At 41.1% G+C, this 24,944-nt stretch overlaps 2 protein-coding genes across 2 annotated transcripts in view; both read right to left on the bottom strand.

Moving 5' to 3' along the window:
• LOC308169393 (calcium/calmodulin-dependent protein kinase type IV) overlaps positions 1-23,330 on the bottom strand; it is a gene marked incomplete at both ends in the record, with an annotated part of 29,224 nt that extends 5,894 nt beyond the window's left edge. Inside the window, 5 exons of the mRNA XM_080544076.1 lie at positions 5,434-5,506; positions 10,412-10,494; positions 11,019-11,081; positions 11,173-11,251; positions 23,227-23,330. Of these exons, the coding sequence (XP_080400202.1) occupies positions 5,434-5,506; positions 10,412-10,494; positions 11,019-11,081; positions 11,173-11,251; positions 23,227-23,330 (402 nt within the window). The remainder of the gene's footprint in view (positions 1-5,433; positions 5,507-10,411; positions 10,495-11,018; positions 11,082-11,172; positions 11,252-23,226) is intronic.
• The window catches only part of rpf1 (ribosome production factor 1 homolog), a 288,578-nt gene that overhangs the window by 100,407 nt on the left and 163,227 nt on the right, over positions 1-24,944 (bottom strand). The window lies entirely within an intron of this gene.

A 24,944-nucleotide genomic window follows, 5' to 3' on the forward strand; every position in this document is an offset into this window, starting at 1 on the left:
ATAATAATAATGCAAGGCCACATTCATCTAACAAATGCCACTAGTTCTGGTCTAAAAAACACACAAAATGTGTGTCAAATTTGAATAAATCCCGTAAAATGGGCAACTAGAGATTCATTCATTCGATATTCGTTCTTGAATATCATCAATATGATATAAATATATAATCTATATATTATATATAATCTTATAATCTTTCCCACTCTCCTCTGACTCAAGGCAAGCAATCAGCTCGACCGTGTCTTCACCAGATCCTTCCATACCTCCAACCTTACTGTTACCCCTCTTCCAGTTTCTGACGATCATTATCCTTCTCCCTTCCCCTGAAATCCACCCCTTCCCAGTCAGACTCTACCCATACTGTATCCACTCCTGCAAACCCTCTCCCTAACATCTCTCGCCCTCTGTCTTATCATCCCTACCCTCTGTTGAATGCTTCTCCTTTCTATCTACTGATGCAGCCTCCTCCACCCTCGTGTCCACTATTTCCTCATCCTTTGACTTTCTCTGTCCACTGACCACAAGGCCAGCACAATCCTCTCCATGCACTCCTTGGCTGAAACCCTGCAAGCTTGAAGATTAGGGTTAGGGTTAGGGCTCTGGGCTGCTGAGAGGAATGGAGTAAAACCTCCTCCTCAACGCCTCCTCTGCAATAACTGCTAAAGCTTCTTACTACCATTTCAATATTACATTGAAATTCAATTCAATTCAATTCCTCACTCCTCAACCCACCTCCTCCCCCACCTACCTCCTGCCTGTTTGTGGATGACTTTGTCACCTACTTTGAAAAGAAGGTTGATGACATTAGCAGCTCTTTTTCTCTACCTCTCGCCAACACTGCTACCACTCCTCCCAAACCCACTGCGTTACACTCGGTCTCTGGTTTATCAGTTCTTTCCCTCCTCTCCCCTGATGATATTCTAAAACTGCTCACATCCAGTGGGCAAACATCTGCCCGCTCAATCCTATCCCCTCCCCTCTTCTCCTCCGAGACCTCCTTCCTTTCCTTACCACCATAATCAATTCCAGGCGTCTCCTAAATGCCAACAAAATGTAAATGTATATACATATTGATCTGATCACACAACTCTATTCTAACTTGCACCAGTCCACTATTATCCTTGTTAACTGATCACATTTACATATACTTTTACGGAATTTGACTTCGCCTTTATCCAAAGCGACTTACAACAAATACATTAGTCTAAGTAATCATCTACCCATCAGTCATCGCAAGAAAAGTAATCTCTGCTTGGGCCAGGGGCCTTTGGCAGTAATAATGCTAGAAGAAGAACATTTATGTTTTTATTCTTTAAATATGCAGTAGAGAAACTGAACAAGGGGGATGGAGAGGTTTCAGGAGGAACAATTAAGGTGACAGTTAAGGTATAGCCTGAAGAGATGGGTCTTCAGTCTACGGCAGAAGATAGGGAGTGATTGTGCAGTCCTGACAGCAGTGGAAAGCTCGTTCCACCAGCTTGGGTGTCAGGACAGTGAAAAGCCGTAACCGGGTAGTGCGACTGCTGCAACCCTGTAGAGGCGGTGGTGTCAGTCGCCAGCAGAGGTGGAAGAGCGAAGTTAACGGGCAGGTGTTTGGGGGCTGCTCCTGTTTTTCAAATGTACTATCTCCTCTCATACCGCCACGTAATGGATAACTGGCATGAAGACAGTCTCCGTGTTGACCAGGCTGGCATGAAGACAGTCTCAGTGTTGACCAGGCGTCAGTGTTGACCAGGCGTCGGCAACCCAACATTGGAATGCTTGGTGGTTCTGTGTGGCACGTGACTAACCTTACAGCTGTGCCATTTGTTTGTCGTTATGGATACGCCATACAGCTCTGTATGTCCCACAGCCTTGCCCACAGACAACAGCAAAGTCACTGAAATCACATTTTCGATTCTTAAAACTCTGCTTATATTGATGTCTTCTTGTAGGCATTATGCTGCTCCTCTATTGACTGGTATGTATTTTAATTAAGGCTATATTGCGTGTTATGGTCACAATATCGTCATCAGCTTCCCTCCATACAGGATATATACAACGGTTTGTCAGCAAAGGCCGGAGGATCATCAAAGATCCCAGCCACCCCAACCACAGTCTGTTCCAACTGATGCCATTCAAAAGACAAAGTTCCGGAGCCTCAGGGCCAAAACTCAGAGGCTGACCAACAGCTACTTGCCCCAGGTGATCAGGCTCAAGCCTACTTAAGACAAATGACTATTATCCCCAAGCACATCCCATGTATACGGACTACCTACCATTAAGCACACAGTCACTTTACTCAATACTACCTCTTACACCCACTGCCACAGAGTGCAATACTCATTGTGCACATTTCTACTTGTACAATTTGTACTGCTAAATCTTATTTGTCTCCCACAACTTGTCACTTGTCCAATTGTCTCACTTATGTCTTATACATATTGTCACTTTATTTATTTTTGACTTATTTGTCTTTGTGCTGCAATGTCAAGGAACCAAAGCCTAAGGATTTTACTCTATACACTTGTGTAATGTGACATAACAATAAAACTTGAAACCTTGAAACCTATAGGCTATCCCTATTATATATATATATATATATATATATATATATATATATATATATATATATATATATATATATATACGTATATATGGACTGGACTGTGTATGCACATACAGTACAGGCCAACAGTTTGGACACACCTTCTCATTCAATGTGTTTCCTTTATTTTCATGACTATTTACATTGTAGATTCTCACTGAAGGCATCAAAACTATGAATGAACACATGTGGAATGATGTACTTAACAAAAAAGTGTGAAATAACTCTAAAAATGTCTTATATTTTAGATTCCTCAAAGTAGCCACCCTTTGCTTTTTTGTTGTTAATAAAATATATATTTGTTGTTGTTAATAAAATATATTTTTGTTGTTGTTAATAAAATATATAATAATAATATTATATATATATATAATAACATATTATTATTAACACATATTATATTTAATATTATTATTATATGTTTTATTAACAACAAAAAAGCAAAGGGTGGCTACTTTGAGGAATCTAAAATATAAGACATACAGTATTTAGAGTTATTTCACACTTTATTGTTAAATACATAATTCCTATGTGTTCATTCATAGTTTTGATGCCTTCAGTGAGAATCTACAATGTACCAAATAGTCATGAAAATAAAGGAAAAGCATTGAATGAGAAGGTGTGTCCAAACTTTTGGCCTGTACTGTACTAGGCATAGCCTACTGAGCAATCAGAGATGCCAGCTTGGAGGTCTTGATGAGCTATGGAATAGGGCAGTGAGTCATAACAATCAGAGAGATAATGTGAGTGAACTAAACTCACTTGCGTATCCCACACACACACACACACACACACAAACACAATTCAACTCCTTCTCTTTACGCCCCCCCCCCCCCACACACACACCCCCACACACACACACACACACACAACACATACATACATGCACCAACACTCAGCCTAGATTAAAATCTCAAACATGGAATAAATGTATCCCACACAGCCAGTGTTATGCATGCTTTAGAAACCAAAGCGCGCATATGGCCCGTTCATTGTGAAAGGCACGCACTCGCCAGAGTTATGTAACAGCCAGCCCACATCCCTGCTGCTGCCTCTCTTCAGCAGAAGATTAAAACCAGGAACCTGTTTACTGGCTCTCTGAGAGGATTATTTCATACTTGCAGCTCACCAAACCCACATACGCAGATACACACACTACACACACTACACACACTACACAAGAACACTCTCACATCCGCCTTTCCTCTAGCTCTGACTGACAACATTTGACCCATATTTCTAATTCTGAGAGAAACATACAGTGCAGAGTGTGTGTGTGTCTGTCTGTCTGTGTGTGTGTGTGTGTGTGTGTGTGTGTGTGTGTGTGTGTGTATGTCAGTGAATGCATGCATACTGATACTAGGTACGTATTACCAATGACTGAGTAACCAGGGTCTAGGACAGGACACAAAAGTAGAACAAAATGGAAACAGGTAATAAAGCATTTTTCCTGCTCTGATGCCACTTTATATCATAGTAACGACCTGCTCTGTTTATGGGTAACAAACTACAATACAATGCTTAACACTTGCAGCGCAGCGCTGTTTCATCTACTTTTAGCGCGCCCTATGTGTCAAATGACTCTTCACAATGGGGGGTATGTGTACTGACGCACAATGATCGCTAGATGGCGCTGCACCCATACATTGCACCCACAACGGTGCTACTGTCGGTCGGGGACCAAAGTTAGCGTGTGGAGAGTGTGTGTGAGCCCCTGAGCAAAGCCAGAGTGGGCAGACAGGCAGGCAAGAATTTTCATGTCGACCTTGCAGCAGCAATGATAATAATACACAATACGCAAGACAGTTGTACATTTTTGACCGCGGGGAGGTCAATAAAGTTGCATCTAATCTAAAGTGATATTGGCCAATTGCCAAGCTTCTGCTTATGTGCACTGGATTTCCCAGCTAAGTGTCGCTGATCAGCTCCAGATTGATTAGTTTTTGTTTTTTTCCTAACCTATTTTGTGCCACGGCACATTTTTGACAGTTTTGCTCCTCTCCATTTGCTCAATTTATGACAACCCGATCCACAGTGTGTAATTGATTCCTAAGCAAATCAGAGACCCTATAAAAACAAAGATATTTATTCCAAAATTACATAAACTATTATCTTGCATTAAGATGAACTCAATTCAACTTATTGAGTGATTTGTTGATGACATTTTAGCTTTTTTGCTCCTTTTAAGAGTGTCATAGCAAAGGGTGTGAAGACTTATGCACATGAGGTATTTCTGTGTTTCAATTTGAAGACATTTGCAGAAACCTTTTTAAGAAGTTTTATTTCAACCCAAGCAGAGTTTAGAAGACAGGAAGATGTTAGCTCGGGCATCATGTGACTTGGATGAGATGAGATGTAGACCCCCCCCAATTTGTTAGTTTGTTGCAGATCTACATGATTCACGTGGGTCACCTATTTTGAGGTGACAAGTTTGCACCACTGTAACATTTCCTAGCGAAAATTGTCATGATTATTGCAATTCCAATTATTTTGTAAGAATAGACAGTCTGTGAATGGATATTGTGTCCAAATTCTCCTTGTGTTATTTTAGGCTTTTCCTCAGTGCATAAGAAGACTAGGGCTACAGCTGAAATGTTTTACTATTTTGTGGCCAGTTCCATTTCTGACATTGTCCTGGCAATGAAAACACTGAATGGGAGAGTGAGAGGGGGCTCAGTTGTATCGCCCAGAAAATATCCAAGATCCAAAAGCATTACATCTTAGCATCTAGACCTGATAAGCTGTACACATATTGTATTTCAGAATTTATACCAGTTGCCAAGGCATTTTGCTAAAGACACCTGTCTATTCATTAGCTGATCAGTGCCTATCCAATCATGTCTTACCGCCACTGCCTCTAGAATCTGCTTGATGACATGGGCCGCGTCCCTCTCACTGTAGTAGCCTCTCTCCACAATCCTGTTAGAGCAGGGACAAACAGACACAGTCAAAATCCTACATAGAGATCAAGCCCTACACGTTAGAAACAAGGTGTTCTTTAATCCTAAAGGGTTAAACGTTTTTGTTCCAGCCCATCATCAAGCAAGTTAAATAAGTACTTGGAAGGAACATAATGGTGCATCCCTTTAGGTCCACAGGGGGTCAACTAGGGCTGAAATCTAAGGGGCAAAGTATGAGAAAAGTTGTGAGCTTCTGTTACAATTTGCCTGACCTATCTGGTGATGTGATTATAAATCATCATAGTTCACACAGAGAGAAAAGTTCCCCAATCACACCAGAGCACCGAACTGGGTAAATGCCAGGTAACAACCGGGTCAAGTTGAATGGGTCCAACCACACATTTTTCAACCAGGTATTACCCCCTGCGGACCTACTACAATACTGGGGAATTCCCAGGTTGAGTTTGGTGGGAATGGGGTCCGACAGGGACCCGGGTTAGTTGATTGTGATGCAGGGTTTCAGTGGAGATTAATTGAACTACTGGTAACTTGTCAAACTACCCAAATATCACAAACAAGTTTAGGGCTTATACTCTCACCATGATTTGTTTCACACCTACCAGTGTGACGATGTTGCAGGCATACCACAATGGCACTAGTGAGTCATCTTGACTATTTCACATATTTATTTATTTAAATGAATTCACCTTAGCAAAACAACCACCAGGAGGCATCGTTGAGCAATTCTAATATGTACTGTAAAAACAGACTAATTATAATAATGTATAACATTCATATATAGCAGGCATGGGCAAACTACGGCCAGCGGGCCATATGCGGCCCGTTGGACTTTTTAAATCTGGACCATCGAATATTGGTACAAAATTGTCCAAATTATAGTAAAGACCGGATTCATTTAGCCTTTTTCCTGCATTCCCACTAGATTGCACTCCAGACCTTTACTGGAGTCTGGTCTATCCTCTCACGTGGACAAGTTAACCAATCACAGCGAGTAGTTTCTCACTTTGTACTTTTGGTTTGCTCCGCTAATGTTACAAAGTTAGTTAACCCACATCAGCCAAAGAAGTGATGAATATAATTCCACAACTCAATACTACTTAATTTCCAATCATAGTTAACTAGATTACTTACTTAGTTAGCTTAAGCCCGGTACACACATAAGGATTTTCAAAATCTTAACAGATTTTTTATCTGAGACAGACCCCACACATGAAGATAAAAAATCTTGGATTGAACAGCCTTGATCGTATTGTGTGTGGTGTGCGCCGATATTCCCATTTCAGCACCCCACAGACATAAAGATTATCGTTACGACAGTCTAGAGTCTCTTTCCCCAGGCCAAATGTAATCAAACGTGATCTAACGTAGTACCCTGACTGACCTGTACGAGGCAGCCATGTATGACAGGGCAAATAAAGTGCCAAAGAACGAAAAGAAGAAGTCAGCTCGCTTCTTGATTGGCTACATTCCATCCACGTCACAATCGGACTCGCGAGCAGGGTTGCCAGATGGGATTGACATTTTCCACCCTAACCACAGTCTAAAACCGCTAATTCCACCAAAAAACCCGAGCCCATCTGGCAACCCTAGTCGGGAGTTGTCGGGAGTCGGGAGTTGCCCACACACATAAGGACTTTTGGTCGTAAATATTGAACACCGTTAACATTTACGATTGTCGGCCCGACCATTTTCCGAGCAGATTGTCGGGAGAAATGGACTCTTAACACACCTCACACCACCGAAATCGGCCAGATTATCTTTATGTGTGTAGTCTGTGTACCCGGCTTTACTTACTTATCAAATGTAAGTTTTGTGATATAGACGCATTACGGAGCAGTGAGCTCCCACAGCTGTCCTGTACCGTGCAATCAGCAGGGAGAGAGCCTGAGAACTGCCCCAGATGAATATCGCTACTACAAAATATAATTCCACAACTGGAAACTACTTCATTTCCAATCATAGTTAACTAGCTTACTTACTTAGCTAGATTACTTATCAAATGCACATTTGTGATATGTTTACGCAATGAGCACCAGTGGCACTTCCAGCCACTCCCTCGCTTGAACACATCAACATTTTGTCCAGTAAATGTATTTCCAACAATCTGGTTGCGAAGGTCTTGAGACAGTTCTTTGCTTTTACCCATCATTAGATGTTTTTGTGTGGTAAAAAAGAAAAAAAACTTTTATAGCCCATCAATATATTCTAACCCATCTGACATTAATTAGCACAGATTGGAGGTAGAGTTGCCTCCTAATTAGTTATGGTTTTCAGCTGGTTCCTTGCCTTTCCTTGCCGTAGTGTAGGCCTACTGCTTTTTCATAGGCTGTGTTCGGAATGGTATACTAGCATACTGCATACTAGCATACTCAATGAGTATATACTGCATACTGCCTACTAAATTCATAATAAGTATGTGAAAACCAGCCGACCAGTTACACAGTACGCCTACTGCCTCCCAGAATGCATTTCGCCGGGAGCGGCGAATTTAAACCTCCATTTTAAACCTCCATTAGCTAAAAGATGTAATTTTGGCTTTACAAGTGTTAACATGTCATTTTATGAAGTTGTAATGTTTTCAGGTGAGAAAGTAACCACATATATTCCCAAAATGTGTCCAGTTTACCAAAATAACCCGTTTATATATGTGATCTGACGATTTTTGGCGTCTTCTGTTTGCTAGCTGCGTTCGTAAATTCGCCCTGGAAATCTGATCAGCACTCATGGAATGCCTCTTGTCCAAAGCAGCATCTGCACACTCAAATCTGTGCAAAAAATGTTTATTGCAAGCTTTCGGTCCCCAGGCTATCGGACGATGTAAACAACAGCTGTATGACGGGTTTGTATGACGCAGTTTGACGAGGCTGAAAGTGCACAGGGTTGCCAGATGGGATTGACAATTTACAGCCTAAACTTTCTATAACCTCAAAATGAAGTAGCCCATTCGGCGGTAACCCGCCCCATCTGGCAACCCTGGACACAACCCTGCAACCCTGGACGCGAAATGCATTTTGGGAAACAGTACCCGAGTAGTGTCCATCGAACAAACTTAAATTTTCCCGGAAGCAATTGCTCGCATACTAAATTTCTCGCATACTCAAATCTCGCATACTGTACGGTGTGAACACACTACATACTCAAAATCTACGTCATATCTAGTATGAGTAGTATGCTAGTATGCTATCCCGAACACAGCCTTAGGGCCCTATTATGCACTTCATAAGTCTTAAGCAATAAGACGAGGCGGTAGATCTAAACTTAAGACGTGGAGGCGTGGTCAAGGCCACTTTGCTATTATGCGTGTGGTAGTGGGCGCCTAAGACCCGGCGCTAAGCCCAGAAATTAGTCATGGGTGTGTTTTGGGCGTCTTCTCAATCAACCCAATCAGCGTGCCAGGTGCCATTCCCTTTAAGAACCGGCTGCGTTAAGTCATAAGCGCTATGCTATTATGCAGTTCATAGGCGCTAGACTTCATGCACGTTTTGAAACACGAGCGCGCCTCCGCGGTTTGCGCATGCGGAGGCGCGCTCGTGTTTCAAAACGTGCATGACGTCTAGCGCCTAAGAACTTTTCAAACCACTTCTTAGCGCTAGGCGCAAAGTCAGATCGCATAATAGCAGGGGCGCCTAGCGCACTTCATTAACATATGAACACTCCCACAATGAGTAATATATGCACGGGAGTCTTACGTCTTATGTGTGGGCGCCTAGCGACACCTGCATAATAGCAGTAGCGCGTATGAAGCGCATAATAAGGGTGGCGGTAGGTCTTAACCTGGCGGTGCGTCTTAATTAAGACTTAAGACGGCAAGTTAAGAAGTGCATAATAGGGCCCTCAGTGTGTTCAATACTTTTTTCCTGTTTCATACCACTTTATTACACATAACTTTATTTACATATGGACTTTAATGTTTCGATTTTTTGTCTGGATTGTTTGTCTGGTGCAAATTTCACTTGAATAGACTCATTGGAAATACATTTACTGGACAAAATGTTGATGTGTTCAATACTTATTTCCCCCACTGTATATGTATATATGTGCATATGTGACGGCAGCTGGTATTTGATGTTACCAGGCGCAAAATAGAAACAAAATAGAAATCGGTCATCAAACTATTTCTGACCTAAAAGTCAGATTTTCCTTTTGTTGTGTACATTTCTGATATGTAATGATACAAATCTGAACGACATTTAGGCATGGCTAACAATTGTGTGACAATTTGGGCAGATATAGATGGTCAACATGTCATAACAGGGGCCAGTGTTGGGATGTGCTCGAGGAACAGGGAAAGAGAACAAAACTGGACAGAGATGTGGTTATGTGAACAATAAAATATTGATTGCTTGTGTATATGAACAGGCAAACATTTTTAATGTATGTGTATCTATCTATCTGGCTAGCCTATGTTAAACACAACTATATTTCCAGCACCAGACATAAGCAAATGACTCTTAGTTATTCTGATTCTGTTTGTTTGTATCATTAAAAGAATAACAGTTAGCCTACAACCACCATAAGGCCTCTAATAATAAGCTGGCTAATTAGCTAAGGTAATAACATTGCTGGGTGATAATGTTAGCTATAGCTAGCTATGTACTGTAAACTGTTCTCTTTGACCCAGTGACCAACACTGACAAATATTGACAGGTGGTTGGGGGTGGGGTTAACCAGCTATTGTTACCATCCATTACCTGGCTGTACGAAGGTGTGAACAGCTCTTAAACGGCTATTTCTCTGGATTGTGATTTCAGGGGTGTCGTGTCGTCTTAAAAAAGAAGGTCTGTAGTTTCAGACTATGTAAAAAACAGAAAAATTACTTTGGCACCTAGTTGGTCAAAACACTGGCTGGTGTCACATATTTAAAAGTTCTACAGATAAGGTGTGTATTTTGGGGTGTCAGGACCTGTCAAAGAGTTCGCCTCCGGTCACCAGCTCCAAGATGAGGGCAATGTCTGTCTCCGTCTCAAAGATCTCTTTCAATCGGATCTGTGACCCAACCACAGGTAGGAGGGAAGGTTATGATCCAGCATTCCCAATGTCAAAAACATATCAAATCCAAGTCAACATTTGGAGATGAGTTCTGTTCTGTTTCTGTTGTTTTGTTGATTTTATATAAAATTGCCCTGAGAGATGCATTAGGAAGGACAATCTCCTCTGAGGTGAACATGTGGCTGATATAAATCTGATATAAATCTGAGTTGGACATGAAATATGTACAGCTGCATAAGAATGTGTGGAATTGCCTACAATCGCACGTTATTTTCTGTTTGTGCTGAACTGTGTTGTCTTATAACCTAAATGCAATCAATACAATCAAACTAATAACTTTCATAGGTCAGCATTAAATTCTTGATAAGTGGTAAACAATATATTATTCATACTATCAATAAATAAATATTCAAGCATAGAAACATTTATAAGCATTATAGACATTAAAATATTTAAAAGCATTTATGAGCACTATATGTAAATTGTATGTTTGTATTTTTTGCCAAAATGTAAATTCTTACGATATGCGGATGAGAAAGGCGCAGCAGAACTCCAATTTCAGTTCGCACTATTTTCTTGTCGATCTGCGATGGAAAGAACAGAAATTAGCACCACATCAACATGCTAAGATGGTGTTAGTGTATCTCAGAACTTCATAATGGCACAGCTACTCACAGTCTTCTTCAGGACCTTAGCAGCATACGGCTTCTGGGTCTGTTTCTCCTCGCAGCGGAACACCACAGACGTGGCCCCCCTGGAGGAATCAAATTCAATGAAAGTGATCAAGGTTCTCTGTGTGGCCAAACTGAAAGACTGATATGATATGTAACACGTTCCAACCATTATTGAATAGCTTCTTTGTTATAGAATTAACCAACCAGTGAACAGTTTGTAAATCATTATATGTTTAACAATCATGTATTTATGTATTTAACAGTCATATCCACAAACCATGTATTAAGAGGGGATGTATTTTATTACTTTTTTTCTGAGTGGGGCAGTCCCACTCATATTTTTCATTGGACAGATATAGTGAAGACAGAGAGGAAAGTAAGAGAGAGGGCATGTCAGCAGGGCATGGGTCGGATTGGAACCCATGCCGACATGGACATAATATGTGTGCACTGTAGACCACGGTGCTAGACCACTGGACCACAGAGGACATGTATTTCTGACTCAATCTAATCTAATGGTTAAACAACTGTAATAATGCCTATAAACCATTTATAAGCAGAATTTCTAATAATTAAGTGTCAGCACTTCATGAAACATGAGTTTCTATTGTGAACCATCAGATACAGTATTTGGAGCATTGACACCATTACGCGAGGGCAGAGGATTCACTAAGTATGTGCTGAAACCATGACTAATCCTCTGATACTCTCTACGTGACTGGGCCATCTCGTGTAGTGTGCTTTTAAATCTACTCTTAAATCTACGGATAATGCCCAGGCCAAACATATATCTTAATTATGTTGAACTACTGCAGATAAAGCAGTAGCAGCAGCAGAGCTGTTGGTTGCCTGGGAGAAGTTGAGGGTTTTAGTCCTTGTGGCTGAACCTATGAAGTAATTCCTCTGTACATTATGGTTCTCTATTTGCTCAATGTTATTTACTGGAGGCTTACTGGTACAAGAGGACGACCTCTGACCTCTGACAGACACACACACACACACACACACTCACAGACACACACACAAAGCCATACTGGTGATTACTCAATAATGTTTTTTAGTTTTCTATGAAATTATCAAGCCTTTGCACAAATATTTTTTCTAGAATTTTTGAGAAGTGGGTCCCTCTGCCCCCGAAGCTCCATTGGTGCCCCTACAACCATGCAGAAGGAGTCCCAGTGTGTGTGTTTTATACTTTTTTCATTTTACACTGTACCACGATATAAAATACAATACCAATTGGTATTATTAAAGGGGAGGAACAATCGACTGAAATAACGTTTCCAAACTTTTTTTGAGGAGTTTATATACATATGAGCAATAACATGTCGTGGGGCTGCAGCAAGCACTATAACAACCAACCTGTCCGTCTGAAGCTGGGACCATTCGTGACTGGGCTACAGGCAGTCAAATTCTAGGCGAACATGTGTGTAAGACACGAATAAACTTGGATTTCATGCATTTCAAGTGGCATCTTTGTAATCATGACGACGTAGACATGTCTAAGAATGCATTTCACCATGTAGATTCCCAATATAGTGAAAATACCACCGCTTCCGTCTTGTTAACCCCAGCTAACCTAGCTTGAGACAGACCGTAGTTATTTCAAATATTGTGTTGCGGCCGTCACTCGTCATTTACGTTTTATTTTGTGATTGTGATCCTACCATAATCGTGGAACTACAAGCCAAAATGTAATACATTGTATTAATAAACAATGTAATGTGTCATAACTACGGCTCATGTGTCTTTTTATTGTACAAACAAAATAAATGTAGAAATGCAGGAACTGAATCTCTATCTTCCATAGGTTGGTTTTCCCCTGCTTCGGCAGGTTACTTTATCTCCGCTGAGGTAACGAGGGTAAGCTACGAGTTAGTTATAACTTACACCACCCTAGGGATATGTATAAATATTTAGTAGTTACTAAGCTCTACGTCATAACTAGTGTGCTTGGTGCAACCCATTCAAGTTTAGTAGTGACTAAATCTTGATTTAGTAAATACTTACGCTATAACTAGAGTTAGTTTGTAAGAAGTGGTGCAACCGACCCCTGGGGAGTATGGCGATGCATGTTCCCACTAGCACATTAAAATCCTTGGATGATATCTCAACCACAAAGTGCCTCAGAGGGTGGTGAGAACATCCGAGCGAGCGCATCAGTGGATGTGAGCTTCCCTCCATCCAAGATATCAATGAATGGTGTGTCAGCAAAGCCCGAAGAATTATCAAAGATCACAGCCACCCCAACCACAGTCTGTTTGACCTGATGCCATCCAAAAGACGAAGGCTCTTCCGGAGCCTCAGGGCCAAATAACAAATACAAATTTGAAACGAAGACAAATTATTATTTACTACACTTAGGGCCGATTTCAGAGACAAGGCTTAAGCCTAGTCCTGGACTAAATCACACTTTCAATGTAAAATCTCCATTGAAGATGTTTTTTATTCTAGGATTAGGCTTAAGCCTTGTCTGTGAAACCGGCCCATACAGTTTTGTAATGTGACGTAACAATAAAACCTAGAAGCTTCTCTCATCTGGAGTACTTGACCTTCTCATCTCATTCGACCTTACCCTGTACCACTCTACTCAGACTCATAAGGCGGGCAATCAGCTCGACCTTGTCTTCACCAGATCCTCCCATACCTCCATCTTCCAGTTTCTGATCATCCCTTTGTATCCTTCTCCCTTCCCCTCAAATCCACCCCTTCCCAGTCAGTCTCTATCTACACTATAGCTTCTCATTGCAACCTACAGACCCCCTTCCCCACCACTCTCTCTTCCTCTGTCTCATCCTCCCAACCCTCTGTTGAATCCTTCTCCCTTCTATCCACCGATTCAGCATCCTCCACCCTCCTGTCCGCTCTCCCCACATCCTCTCTCTGCCCACTGATCTCAAAGCCAGCACGATCCTCTCCATGTGCTAACCAGGTAGGTTAGGTTGTTCTTTGGTGGCCCGCTTGCACAGCCCTTCTCCTGTTCCCCTGTGGTTTATTACATTTGTATTTGACCTGGCAAATAAAAGCCTTTCTCTTTAAAGATCTAACTGACTGTTAGTGTGTTGACTTGGAGCACCACACTACTGTACAGGGTTTTCCCAGCTACCTAAGGTGGGTGTTCACTCAGGCTGTTACGTTCCTCCTTCTCCTTGGTTAGACCACCTGGGGGAGGACGTAACAACTCCAACAGTTTGGATTTGAAATCAAACAATTAGTAGAATTATACTCCCCTTATTCCAAGGCTCCAAAAGTATTGGGAAAAAAATCAAAATCAAGCACTAATGTTTAGTCTTCGGCCTACAATCCTTTGCATGCAATAACTGCCTGAAGTCTGAGACCCATTGACCCCAGCAGAGCAGACAATATTCTCTGGTGATATTCTGCCAGGCCTGTACTGAAGTTGCTTGTTTTGAGGTCTTTTTTCCTCAAATCTTATAATCAGGAAACAAAGTGCATGTTAAATTGGATTTAAATCTGAAGATTGACTTGTCCAGTTAAGAACCTTCCGCTTTTTGGCCCTGAAAAACGTCCTAGTTGCTATAGCAGTATAATTGGGGTCATTGTCTTACTGTATGATGACGTGCTATCCATTGAATTTGGAGGCATTTGCTTGTACACAAGCAGACACGATGCTTCTGTACACTTCAGAATATTATATTATATTCTGCTGCTGCTGTCCGCAGTAACATAATCATGAAGACAAGTTAGCCAGTTCTTGTGGCAGCTATACATGCCCAAACCATAGCACCCCCTCCCCCACGTTTCACAGATGAGGTGGTATGCTGTGAATCTTGGGCAGATCCTTTTTTCTCCAAACTTTCCTCTTGATACATGATAATATTCTTTTTATCTGACCATTTTCCAAACCTCTATGGGCTTTTTAGGTACTTTTTGGCGAAGTGTAATTAAACCATCCTTTTTGAGGATAACTTGGTGGTTTGCACCTTGCAGTGAAGCCTCTGTAGTTTGACTGATGATCTGTTCTGCAGATAGTAGTCTCTGACACATTCACACCTGCCTCCTGGAGAGTGTTCCTGATCTGTGGGACAGTTGTTGTGGTTTTGTTTCCTACTTATTAATGTGAGCATTCTTTAGTTATCCACTGTATAAGTCTTTCCTTGGCCTACCAGCTCGTTTGCAATTGCTGAGCTCAGTGCTTTCTTTCTTTTGTAAATAATAACAACAAACTGTTGATTTTGGTAAGTCTAAAGTTTTGGCTGTTTCTGATAGATTTTTCTAATATTTCAGCCTTATAATGGCTTCTGTGACTTTAATTGATGTCTCTTCGGTCCTCAAGTTGACACCAATAGCAGACTACAAAGGCAAATGCAAAGCCTACAATCAATACTAGACATTGACAGCTCTCTTATGCCTGCACAAATGATGTGACAGAACACACCTGACTAACCAGAAACACTTGACAATTTTTCAATACTTTTGGTGCCCTGAAATACAGGGACTATGTATACAAAGGTTGTAATTTATAAATGGTGAAACCAATCTGAAAAAAGAAAACACTAAATTAAAGCTGAGAATCTCTATTTTAACCGCATATACAGTTAGGTCCAGATGTGTTTGGACAGTGACATAATTTCCATAATTTTGGCTCTCTATGCCACCACAATAGATTTTAAATGAAACAATCGAGATGTAATTGAAGTGCAGACTTTCAGCTTTACTTCAAGGGGTTGAACAAAAATATAGGAATTGCAACCATTTTTATACACAGTCCGATATTTTCAGGAGCTCTAAAGTAATTGGACAAATTAACATAATCATAAATACAATTTTCATTTTTAATACTTTGTTGAGAATCCTTTGCAGGCAATGACTGCCTGAAGTCTGTAACCCATGGACATCACCAAATGCTGGGTTTCCTCCTTTGTGATGCTTTGCCAGGCCTTTACTGCAGCTGTCTTGACTCTGGCCATTGCAGAATATTCCACTTCTTTGCCTTAAAAAACTCCTGGGTTGAGTATGTTTTGGGTCATTGTCCATAGGGATGTCCCGATCCGATATTGATATTGCTGCGATATTGGTCCTGAATGCTGGATCGCAGATCGCACCAGAAAAAAAATAGGCTGCGATCTGCGTGCCCGATCTGGCATGTCACTCACGTGATGACAACAGTAGTAGTCAGTGGTCACGTGCATGAGAGTTGGCTAGTAGCTACCTGTGTGTAATGAGTCTGACAATGTCATGATGCCAGCTGGTGAAATCATAAACCATTTGCTTAAGTACTTTTTCGGTTATTTACATAGTCTGAAACTACAGATGGTAAGCTTTCAAATGATGCGTCATACATTGAAACCGGAAAAAAAATCAAGACGACACGAGTATTTGAATCTTGGTGCACCGAATGGGAATGCGACAGGAGAAAAGTGACTGATTAAACAACAAACGCTGCTAACAGCTAGCGGCTAACAGTGGAACATCGCTAGGAACATCTAACTGCGTTTTTATATCATCACAACATGCTGAGAGAACATGGACATGCTAAAAACACATAACTACACATAATTAGATGAACACACAGTCCTTGCTTTTGAACACGTCCTAAAACGAAGGTATGTTTACATGTCATTATCACTTACCGGTAGCCTGCGGCAAACGAGAACAGTTAATCCAATCCACAGATTATACGTATTTAGTGATCGTTAAACTGTTTTTTATTATATGTTTTTTTTATTTTATACTTTAAAACTTCAAGTTTTCTGTTATGAAAAAAAATATATATAATAATATTGTTGACACCCCTTCGATTCTGCGACTGGTTTCTGGTCTCACCAGCGGGCGTCACTAGGCTACACTTTTAAAAAGGGTCCTATAATTGATTTGGCATTTGTAAGAGAAGATAAAGAGAATAAAAACCTGAAGGCACTAAAACTAGAAATCAGACAGTAACTCTATTTTTTCTACAATGCTGAATGCTGCGGTTTAAATAGTTTTAACTGTAAACCAGTTGGTCACTGAGTACTGCAGAGTACTGTTTTTGTTGCTTGAATAAAGGCTGGCAGTCTTTAATAGCCAACTGTGGACTATACTGGGGAAGTATTTGTTATTATTCAGGAGTAAAACAATAAATACAAATATCGGATCGGTATCGCAGATACCTGAAGCCCAGGTATCGGTAGTGAAAAAATGGGATCGGGACATCCCTAATTGTCCATCTGTATTGTGAAGCACCATCCAATCAACTTTGCTGAATTTGTCTGAATCTGAGAAGACAGAATATCCCTAAACACTTCAAAATTCATCCGTCTGCTTCTGTCTTCTGTCACATCATCAGTAAACACTAGTGACCCAGTGCCATTGGAAGCCATGCATGTCCATGTCATCACACTGTCTCCACGTTTTTTTTTTACAGATGATGTGGTATGCGTCAGATCACGAGCCGTTCCAAGCCTTCTCCATACTTTTTTCTACTGGTACAGGTTGATCTTAGTTTCATCTGTCCAAAGAATGCTGTTCCAGAACAGGGCAGGCTTTTTTAGATGTTTTTTGGCAAAGTCTAATCTGGCCTTTCTATTCTTGAGGCTTATGAATGGCTTGCACCTTGTGGTGAACCCTCTGTATTTGCTTGTGTGAAGTATTTCCTTTATGGTACACTTGGCTGGATGTTGTGAAGGGGGTTTTCTTTACCATGTAAAGGATCCTGTGATCATTCACCACTCTTGTCTTCCATGGACGTCCAGACCTTTTTGTGGTGCCGAGCTCACCAGTGCATTCTTTTTTTCTCAGAATGTACCAAACAGTTAATTTTGCCACTATTAATGTTTCCGCTATCTCTCTGATGGATTACATTTTTTTGCAGCCTAAGGATGGCCTGTTTCACTTGCATTGAGAGCTCCGTTGACTGCATGTTGTGCGTATACAGCAACAGCTTCCAAATGCAAATGTCACACTTGGAATCAACTCAGACCTTTTACCTGCTTAATTGATAAAGAAATAATGAAGGAATAGACCACACTGGCCCATGAAACAGATTTTGAGTCAATTGTCCAATTACTTTTGGTCCCTTGAAAAAGAGGGAGCAACATATTAAAAAGCTGTAATTCCTAAACCCTTCCTTCAATTTGGATGTGAATACCCTTACCCTAAAGCTGAGAGTCTGCACTTTAAGCCCATATTCATTATATAAATGTAACTTGAAGATGTTTTGGTAAACAGTTAAAATTAGTACAAGTACAAGTACAAACTGTTGGAGTATAGAGCTAAAAGAAGACAAAATGCTTCCTATGTCCAATACTTATGGAGGGCATTGTATCTACATGTTACAGTACATGTGGGAAAACGGTTTATGTCGGCATTTCCCGGGACATGCTAGCATATACCAAGTCGACGGTTTATGCTGGCATGTCCCGGGAAATGCCGGAATAAACTTCTCTCTAAAATACTCGATTCTGATTGGACAATCGCTCGTTCTACCAGTGAATTATTTCTCCTTTGGCCCAATGAGCCCGGACGAGCTGTCGTTTTCGTCCCGGGAAATGCTAGCATGTACCAAGTCGACGGTTTATGCTGGCATGTCCCAGGAAATGCTGACATAAACCGTTTTCCCACAACATACACTACCGTTCAAAAGTTTGGGGTCACCCAGACAATTTCATGTTTTCCATGAAAACTCACACTTTTATTTATCAAATGAGTTGCAAAATGAATAGAAAATATAGTCAAGACACTGACAAGGTTAGAAATAATGATTTTTATTTGAAATAATAATTTTGTCCTTCAAACTTTGCTTTCGTCAAAGAATGCTCCCTTTGCAGCAAATTACAGCATTGCAGACCTTTGGCATTCTAGCTCAGCGGTGGCCCACTGGTGGTCTGCGAGAGTACTGCAAGTGGGCCGCCAAATACAAAAACGTTGTAATTTTAAAAAGATAAAAAATCTTGGATTGAACAGCCTTGATCGTATTGTGTGTGGTGTGCGCCGATATTTCCATCCGAAAAGAAGAAGTCAGCTCGCTTCTTGATTGGCTACATTCCATCCCGGACTCGCGAACAGGGTTGCCAGATGGGATCGACATTTTCCACCCTAACCACAGTCTAAAACCGCTAATTCCACCCAAAAAACCCGAGCCCATCTGGCAACCCTAGTCGGGAGTTGCCCACACACACGTATAAGGATGTTTGGTCGTAAATATTGAACACATACAACATTTACGATCTTGGTATTTGATCACCTGCTATATAAAACATTGCCGCTCGGCTTTAATGGTTTAAGCGCTATTTATTTATATATTTTTTGCCACGCTCCCTCTAGTTTTTGGTCATATTACGTCGTTGTTTTGAGCGCTCGTGCGCGTTTCATGCGCGTGCACACGGAAACAAATCGCACGCGCTTTGCGCGCTGCTGAGTGGGCCGCGAATACTGGAGAGATCTGGAAAGTGGGCCGTGAGTCCTAAAAGGTAGGGAACCGCTGACCTCCACCAATCACAGTGGTGCATTGGCACACAACACAGTAACAGTGCGAACATGAACTCAAGCATTAATGAACATTAATGAACAGGGTTGCTACACTATGTTTACAAGCCAGGTATCACTTACCGGTAGCCTCTGGCAACAGTGAATCCAACCCACAGATTATAAGTACTTAGTGATCGTTAAACTGTTGTATATTATATCGAGTGGTACTTTAAAACTTCCAAGTTGCCTGTTATGAAAAAAACGAAAAGCAGATATTGTTGACACCCCTTCGATTCTGCGACTGGTTTATGGTCTCACCAGCGGGCGTCTCTAGGCTACACTTTTAAAAAGGGTGCTATAATTGATTCGCCATTTGTAAGAGAAGATAAATAGAATAAAAACATGAAGGCACTAAAACTAGAAATCTGACAGTAACTCATTTTTTTTCTATAATGCTGAATGCTGCAGTTTAAATTGTTTTAACTTTAAACCAGTTGGTCACTGAGTACTGCAGAGTGCTGTTTTTGTTGCTTGAATAAAGGCTGGCAGTCTTTAATAGCCAACTGTTGTTGTGGACTATATACTGGGGAAGTATTTGTTATTATTCAGGAGTAAAACAATAAATACAAATATCGGATTGATATCGGTATCGCAGATACCTGAAGCCCAGGTATCGGTATCGGTAGTGAAAAAATGGGATCGGGACATCCCTATCCATAACACTTTTTTCCAATCTTCCTCTGTCCAATGTCTGTGTTCTTTTGCCCATATTTCTTTTCCTTGTATTGGCCAGTCTCAGATATGGCTTTTTCTTTGCCACTCTGCCTAGAAGGCCAGCATCCCAGAGTCGCCTCTTCATTGTAGACGTTGACACTGGCGTTTTGTGGGTACCATTTAATGAAGCTGCCAGTTCAGGACCTGTGAGGCGTCTATTTCTCAAACTAGAGACTCTAATGTACATTTCTTCTTGCTCAGTTGTGCACCGGGGCCTCCCACTTCTCTTTCTACTCTGGTTAGAGCCTGTTTGTGCTGTTCTTTGAAGGGAGTAGTACACACGTACCGTTGTAGGAAATGTTCAGTTTCTTGGCAATTTCTCACATGGAATAGCCTTCATTTCTAAGAACAAGAATAAACTGTCGAGTTTCATATGAAAGTTCTCTTTTTCTGGCCATTTTGAGAGTATAATCGAACCCACAAATGTGATGCTCCAGATACTCAACTAGCTCAAAGGAAGGCCATTTGTATAGCTTCTCTAACCAGCAAAACCATTTCCAGCTGTGCTAACATAATTGCACAAGGGTTTTCAAGGGTTTTCTAATCATCCATTAGCTTTTTAACACGATTAGCAAACACAATGTACCATTAGAACACTGGAGTGACGGTTGCTGGAAATGGGCCTCTATACACCTATGTAGATATTCCATTAAAAAACAGATGTTTGCAGCTACAATAGTCATTTTCCACATTAACAATGTATAGTATAGACTAGAGTGTATTTCTGATTAATGTTATCTTCATTGAAAAAACAGTGCTTGTCTTTCAAAAATAAGGACATTTCTAAGTGACCCCAAACTTTTGAACGGTAGTGTACATACAGGCAATGTAGAAGATTTTGCTGAAATGGGATGACACAGAACAGGATTAAGTGGCAAAAGTCAGTTTCATTGCACTGTTTATGTTCAATCCTTCCTGTTAATCTAGAAAAAGAACCACGTTGTTAGATTGTTTTGTTGAAAGTTTGAGTAGAATCACGTTTGAAAGGGACTTTGAAATACATATTTCAACCCTGGCAGTGTAATCTCTTTTAGTTAAACACAGAATTAGGTGACAAAAGGGGAGGGGTGCCCACTGCCCACCAAAAGCAATTATAGGGCAAGGAGAGGACAGTTGGAGTGGCATACAATGTGGTGTGGTGTGAAGAAATTGTTAAATGAAGTGTTGAGGAGAGCAATGAGGCTTGTATGCATACAATGATGGGGACCAATTGATGATTCACTCGCTTAGTCAAATGTATCGATTGTCATCTCAGTCATCTCCTACCCAATAGGAATATAGTTGGCGTGCTTGCGGTAGCAAGCAACACTATTGTTATTGTAGTGTGTGTATTACGCACCGGCTACTTGTCCCACAGTTTTGGCACTAGGTTGACATGAGAGGTGTCATAGCGCGGCTCGTTCCCACCCGTGTTGCTGTTGTCCGGTGGAAGGTTACGGAATACGGTTTACCCACAATTCCACTTTTTGTGGAGAAAAAATCCCATAGGAATGCAAGAACTTCACTTTTTCTAAACACATTTTGTAAACTGCTCTCCAGACTACAATTGTATGTCTATATTGACACATTTTACATCTATACGTTCAGCGATTCTCACTGTCACTAAAAATCGGAACATATGAGCCTCAAAATGTATAGTTTTTAATTTAGGGCTGTTTGTTTGACACCTAGCGAACTCAGTTTGACCATAGTTTAGAGTGAGTTGTCATGACAACCACCAACTGCCACTTAACTGAAAGGTTGAAAGGGAGAGAGAGAGAAAGTGAGAGAGGAAGAGAAAGAGAGGGAAAGAGGGAGAGAGAGAGAGGGAAAGAGAGAGAGAGGGAGAGGGAGAAAGACAGAGGGAGGGAGAGAGACATTGGGGTAATATTGCTAGCGCTAGTAGCTTGGCAGGAACTAAATAGTGCTTGTGAGGAGGGATTAGGCAGTTAGTTAGTAGCTAGCGCTAGTTAGCTGGGTGTGCTAGAGAAACGCGGTCTTCGCCGGGGGGTGCAGGGGAGTGGCCCAGGACAGGTGCAGGGGGGTGGCCCAGAGGCCACTGACCTGCCCCCTACTGGCTGTGAGGGGCAAGCACACTTCACAATTTCCACAGGAATTGTCCCTGTCTAGTTATAGTTAATATAGTTAGTCAGTTGGGACCATGGTCCTCGAATGGTGGGATATCCAGCAGCAAAGGACCTCATCAGATCAAAACACCACAGGGCACTAATGGTCACTCCATCTGTCAACCCTCCAAACTTCAGCACTTCACTGACTCACATAGATAGTACTGAAATATTTACTGTCAAGCTAGATCTGATATAAGAGCTTACTTAAGAGGTCATGGGTGATATTCCATGTAAAACATTAGAAAACTGACCTGAACACCTGTTTCCTCAACATACTTGCACTAATCCACTCACTTTTTAATGTTTTCTAAGCCATTCATTGACCCCATTTACCGTGATGTCCCATTTCCATTGCAAACATGGTGGGTAACTGTTATATAGAAATAAGATTATGTGTCTGTATATTTAGATTTTACATTTGGTGCTTTTTGTACCAAACTGGTCCGGCATATGAATACTTAATAGATGTATATAGAATGCACAACATACTTTATAAACACTGAGGTTTTTTACACTGATGTCGTGTATTCTTATAGACATTTATCAAATAGACATTTGCATTTCAGAATTGCAGAAACAAACTGCATCCCAATTGATTCAAAACATTAACTATTTACCCAATGTAGCTACAGGTCACATGTCCAAACACAATTCCCATGATTGAGATGATGGGGATTATCTTTACAGATCTTTGTAATTGCATGGTAACATTCAATGCATGCAGAGGGAGAGCGATTCAATTGTGAAATAATAATTTACTGTACCTTCCTAATTCAGGGCCCATGGAATAGAACTCCCCCACGGAGACATCTCGACGAGAGCCATCGACCCAGTATTCCACCGCGCTGGCGGAGTGTGAAGTGGGCATGTTGGCAGTCACACGACACAGAACTAGTATGATCCCTGAGGAGCGCCAACCCCAAATGTACCCTTGGCCTCTTTTTATAAAGATTAAAACGCAATGCCCAGATTAAGTCAATCGAGGAGAATGCCTGAAAAAAAAACCTACACCCAAACGCGATGAGCAATAATCTAGATAACCAGTCAATGTGTTTTCTAGCATATGAACATCCTCGTTACGTTAAGCAGATCATCCAGATGTTGACGTTTCATTAAAAGCGCCAACATATCTTCATCGTGGATGGATTTGGTAACAGTGCAATATTATTATTATCTAAAGCTTCGATGCATTGAATAGATAGAAAAACACATTAATTGTTCTTCTATAAGAATAATATAAACAAAACACAACGTTTTGTGCACCCATGTCCTTTACTTTAAACGACCATTTGTGCCCGCATATTGTAGGCTATATCGTATACTGTATCATATCCGAATTTGTCGCAGTTTCCATAGGGCCTCGTTGTTTGCTTTGACGAATCCATAAACCCGTGCTTTGATTTTCAGCATCACAAACCCATCCACGACAGCACAATTATAAAGCATAGCCTACTGTATGATGCATCGAAGCATCTTAATATCAGCAACATCTGCAGAGATCGGTGACAACGAATATTCAATGGTCCGAGACAGAATCCTACGAATACGAATAAAAGCGTGATTCGTTAATCTTTGTTGCCCCCACAATATCAGCTAATAGATTTCGATTCGCAGCTAGAGTACGGTGGCCTCTTCGATACACACGCCCATCTAACACTCGTTTTGGGGGTGGGTAGGTATGTATACAGGTTTGGATTTCGGTGTTGGGGGTAAACTCCACGCCCTCCATGTGTTTTTTTCTTTTAATGTTATTTATTTATTTATTTATAAACCCCATCTGTGGCTAGGATTATATATTTTGATGTTGCGTGTCTATACATTATAGGCTACACACAAATATCCGAATATATAAATTAGTATATATGACATTAGTCACAGATTGGGCTAGATTCAAAGCAACCACAATCTTCGTCCGACTAGAAAGTGAAACAGTACACCAAAAACGTGTCCTGTATTCTGACCATGATGGAGTCAAGACCAGACCCCTTGAGATCCAGACCAAGACTCAACACTTTGGGATCCAGACCAATGGCGTTAATGCATGCTGCCACTGTGCTATAACGTTTTGTAATAAGATATTGCTAATATTATACAGAACTTTTCCTACCACTCCATGGGCTGGATCATCTGTTGGTATTATCCAAAAGAGGCAATTAGAATGAGAAAGAGAGAGAAGTTTATCAGAACAGAATATGACATGGGTTGCAAGGGAGGCTGGTGAAGGCAGAAATCTGAGGATGGAGATTCATTGCCTGTAGCCAGACAGTACATTCTGTATGGCCAAAAAACTAATGAGAAAGGTAAACAGTGTGCCACTCTAGACGGGTTGCGGTATGTACTAACTTCCACCTCCGACATGCCTGCCTCTCATCTACAGTACTGCTGACAGCACATACTGTGGTCCTGTGGGGAAGGTCTGGAGGTTGACCAAAGGAATGATGGAGCCTGTGAGGCGCAGTTACGCACAACATACGGTCTAAGG

The sequence above is a fragment of the Nansenia antarctica genome, assembly GCF_963989245.1.
Source record: "Nansenia antarctica genome assembly, chromosome: 1".
Taxonomy (NCBI): Eukaryota; Metazoa; Chordata; class Actinopteri; order Argentiniformes; family Microstomatidae; genus Nansenia; species Nansenia antarctica.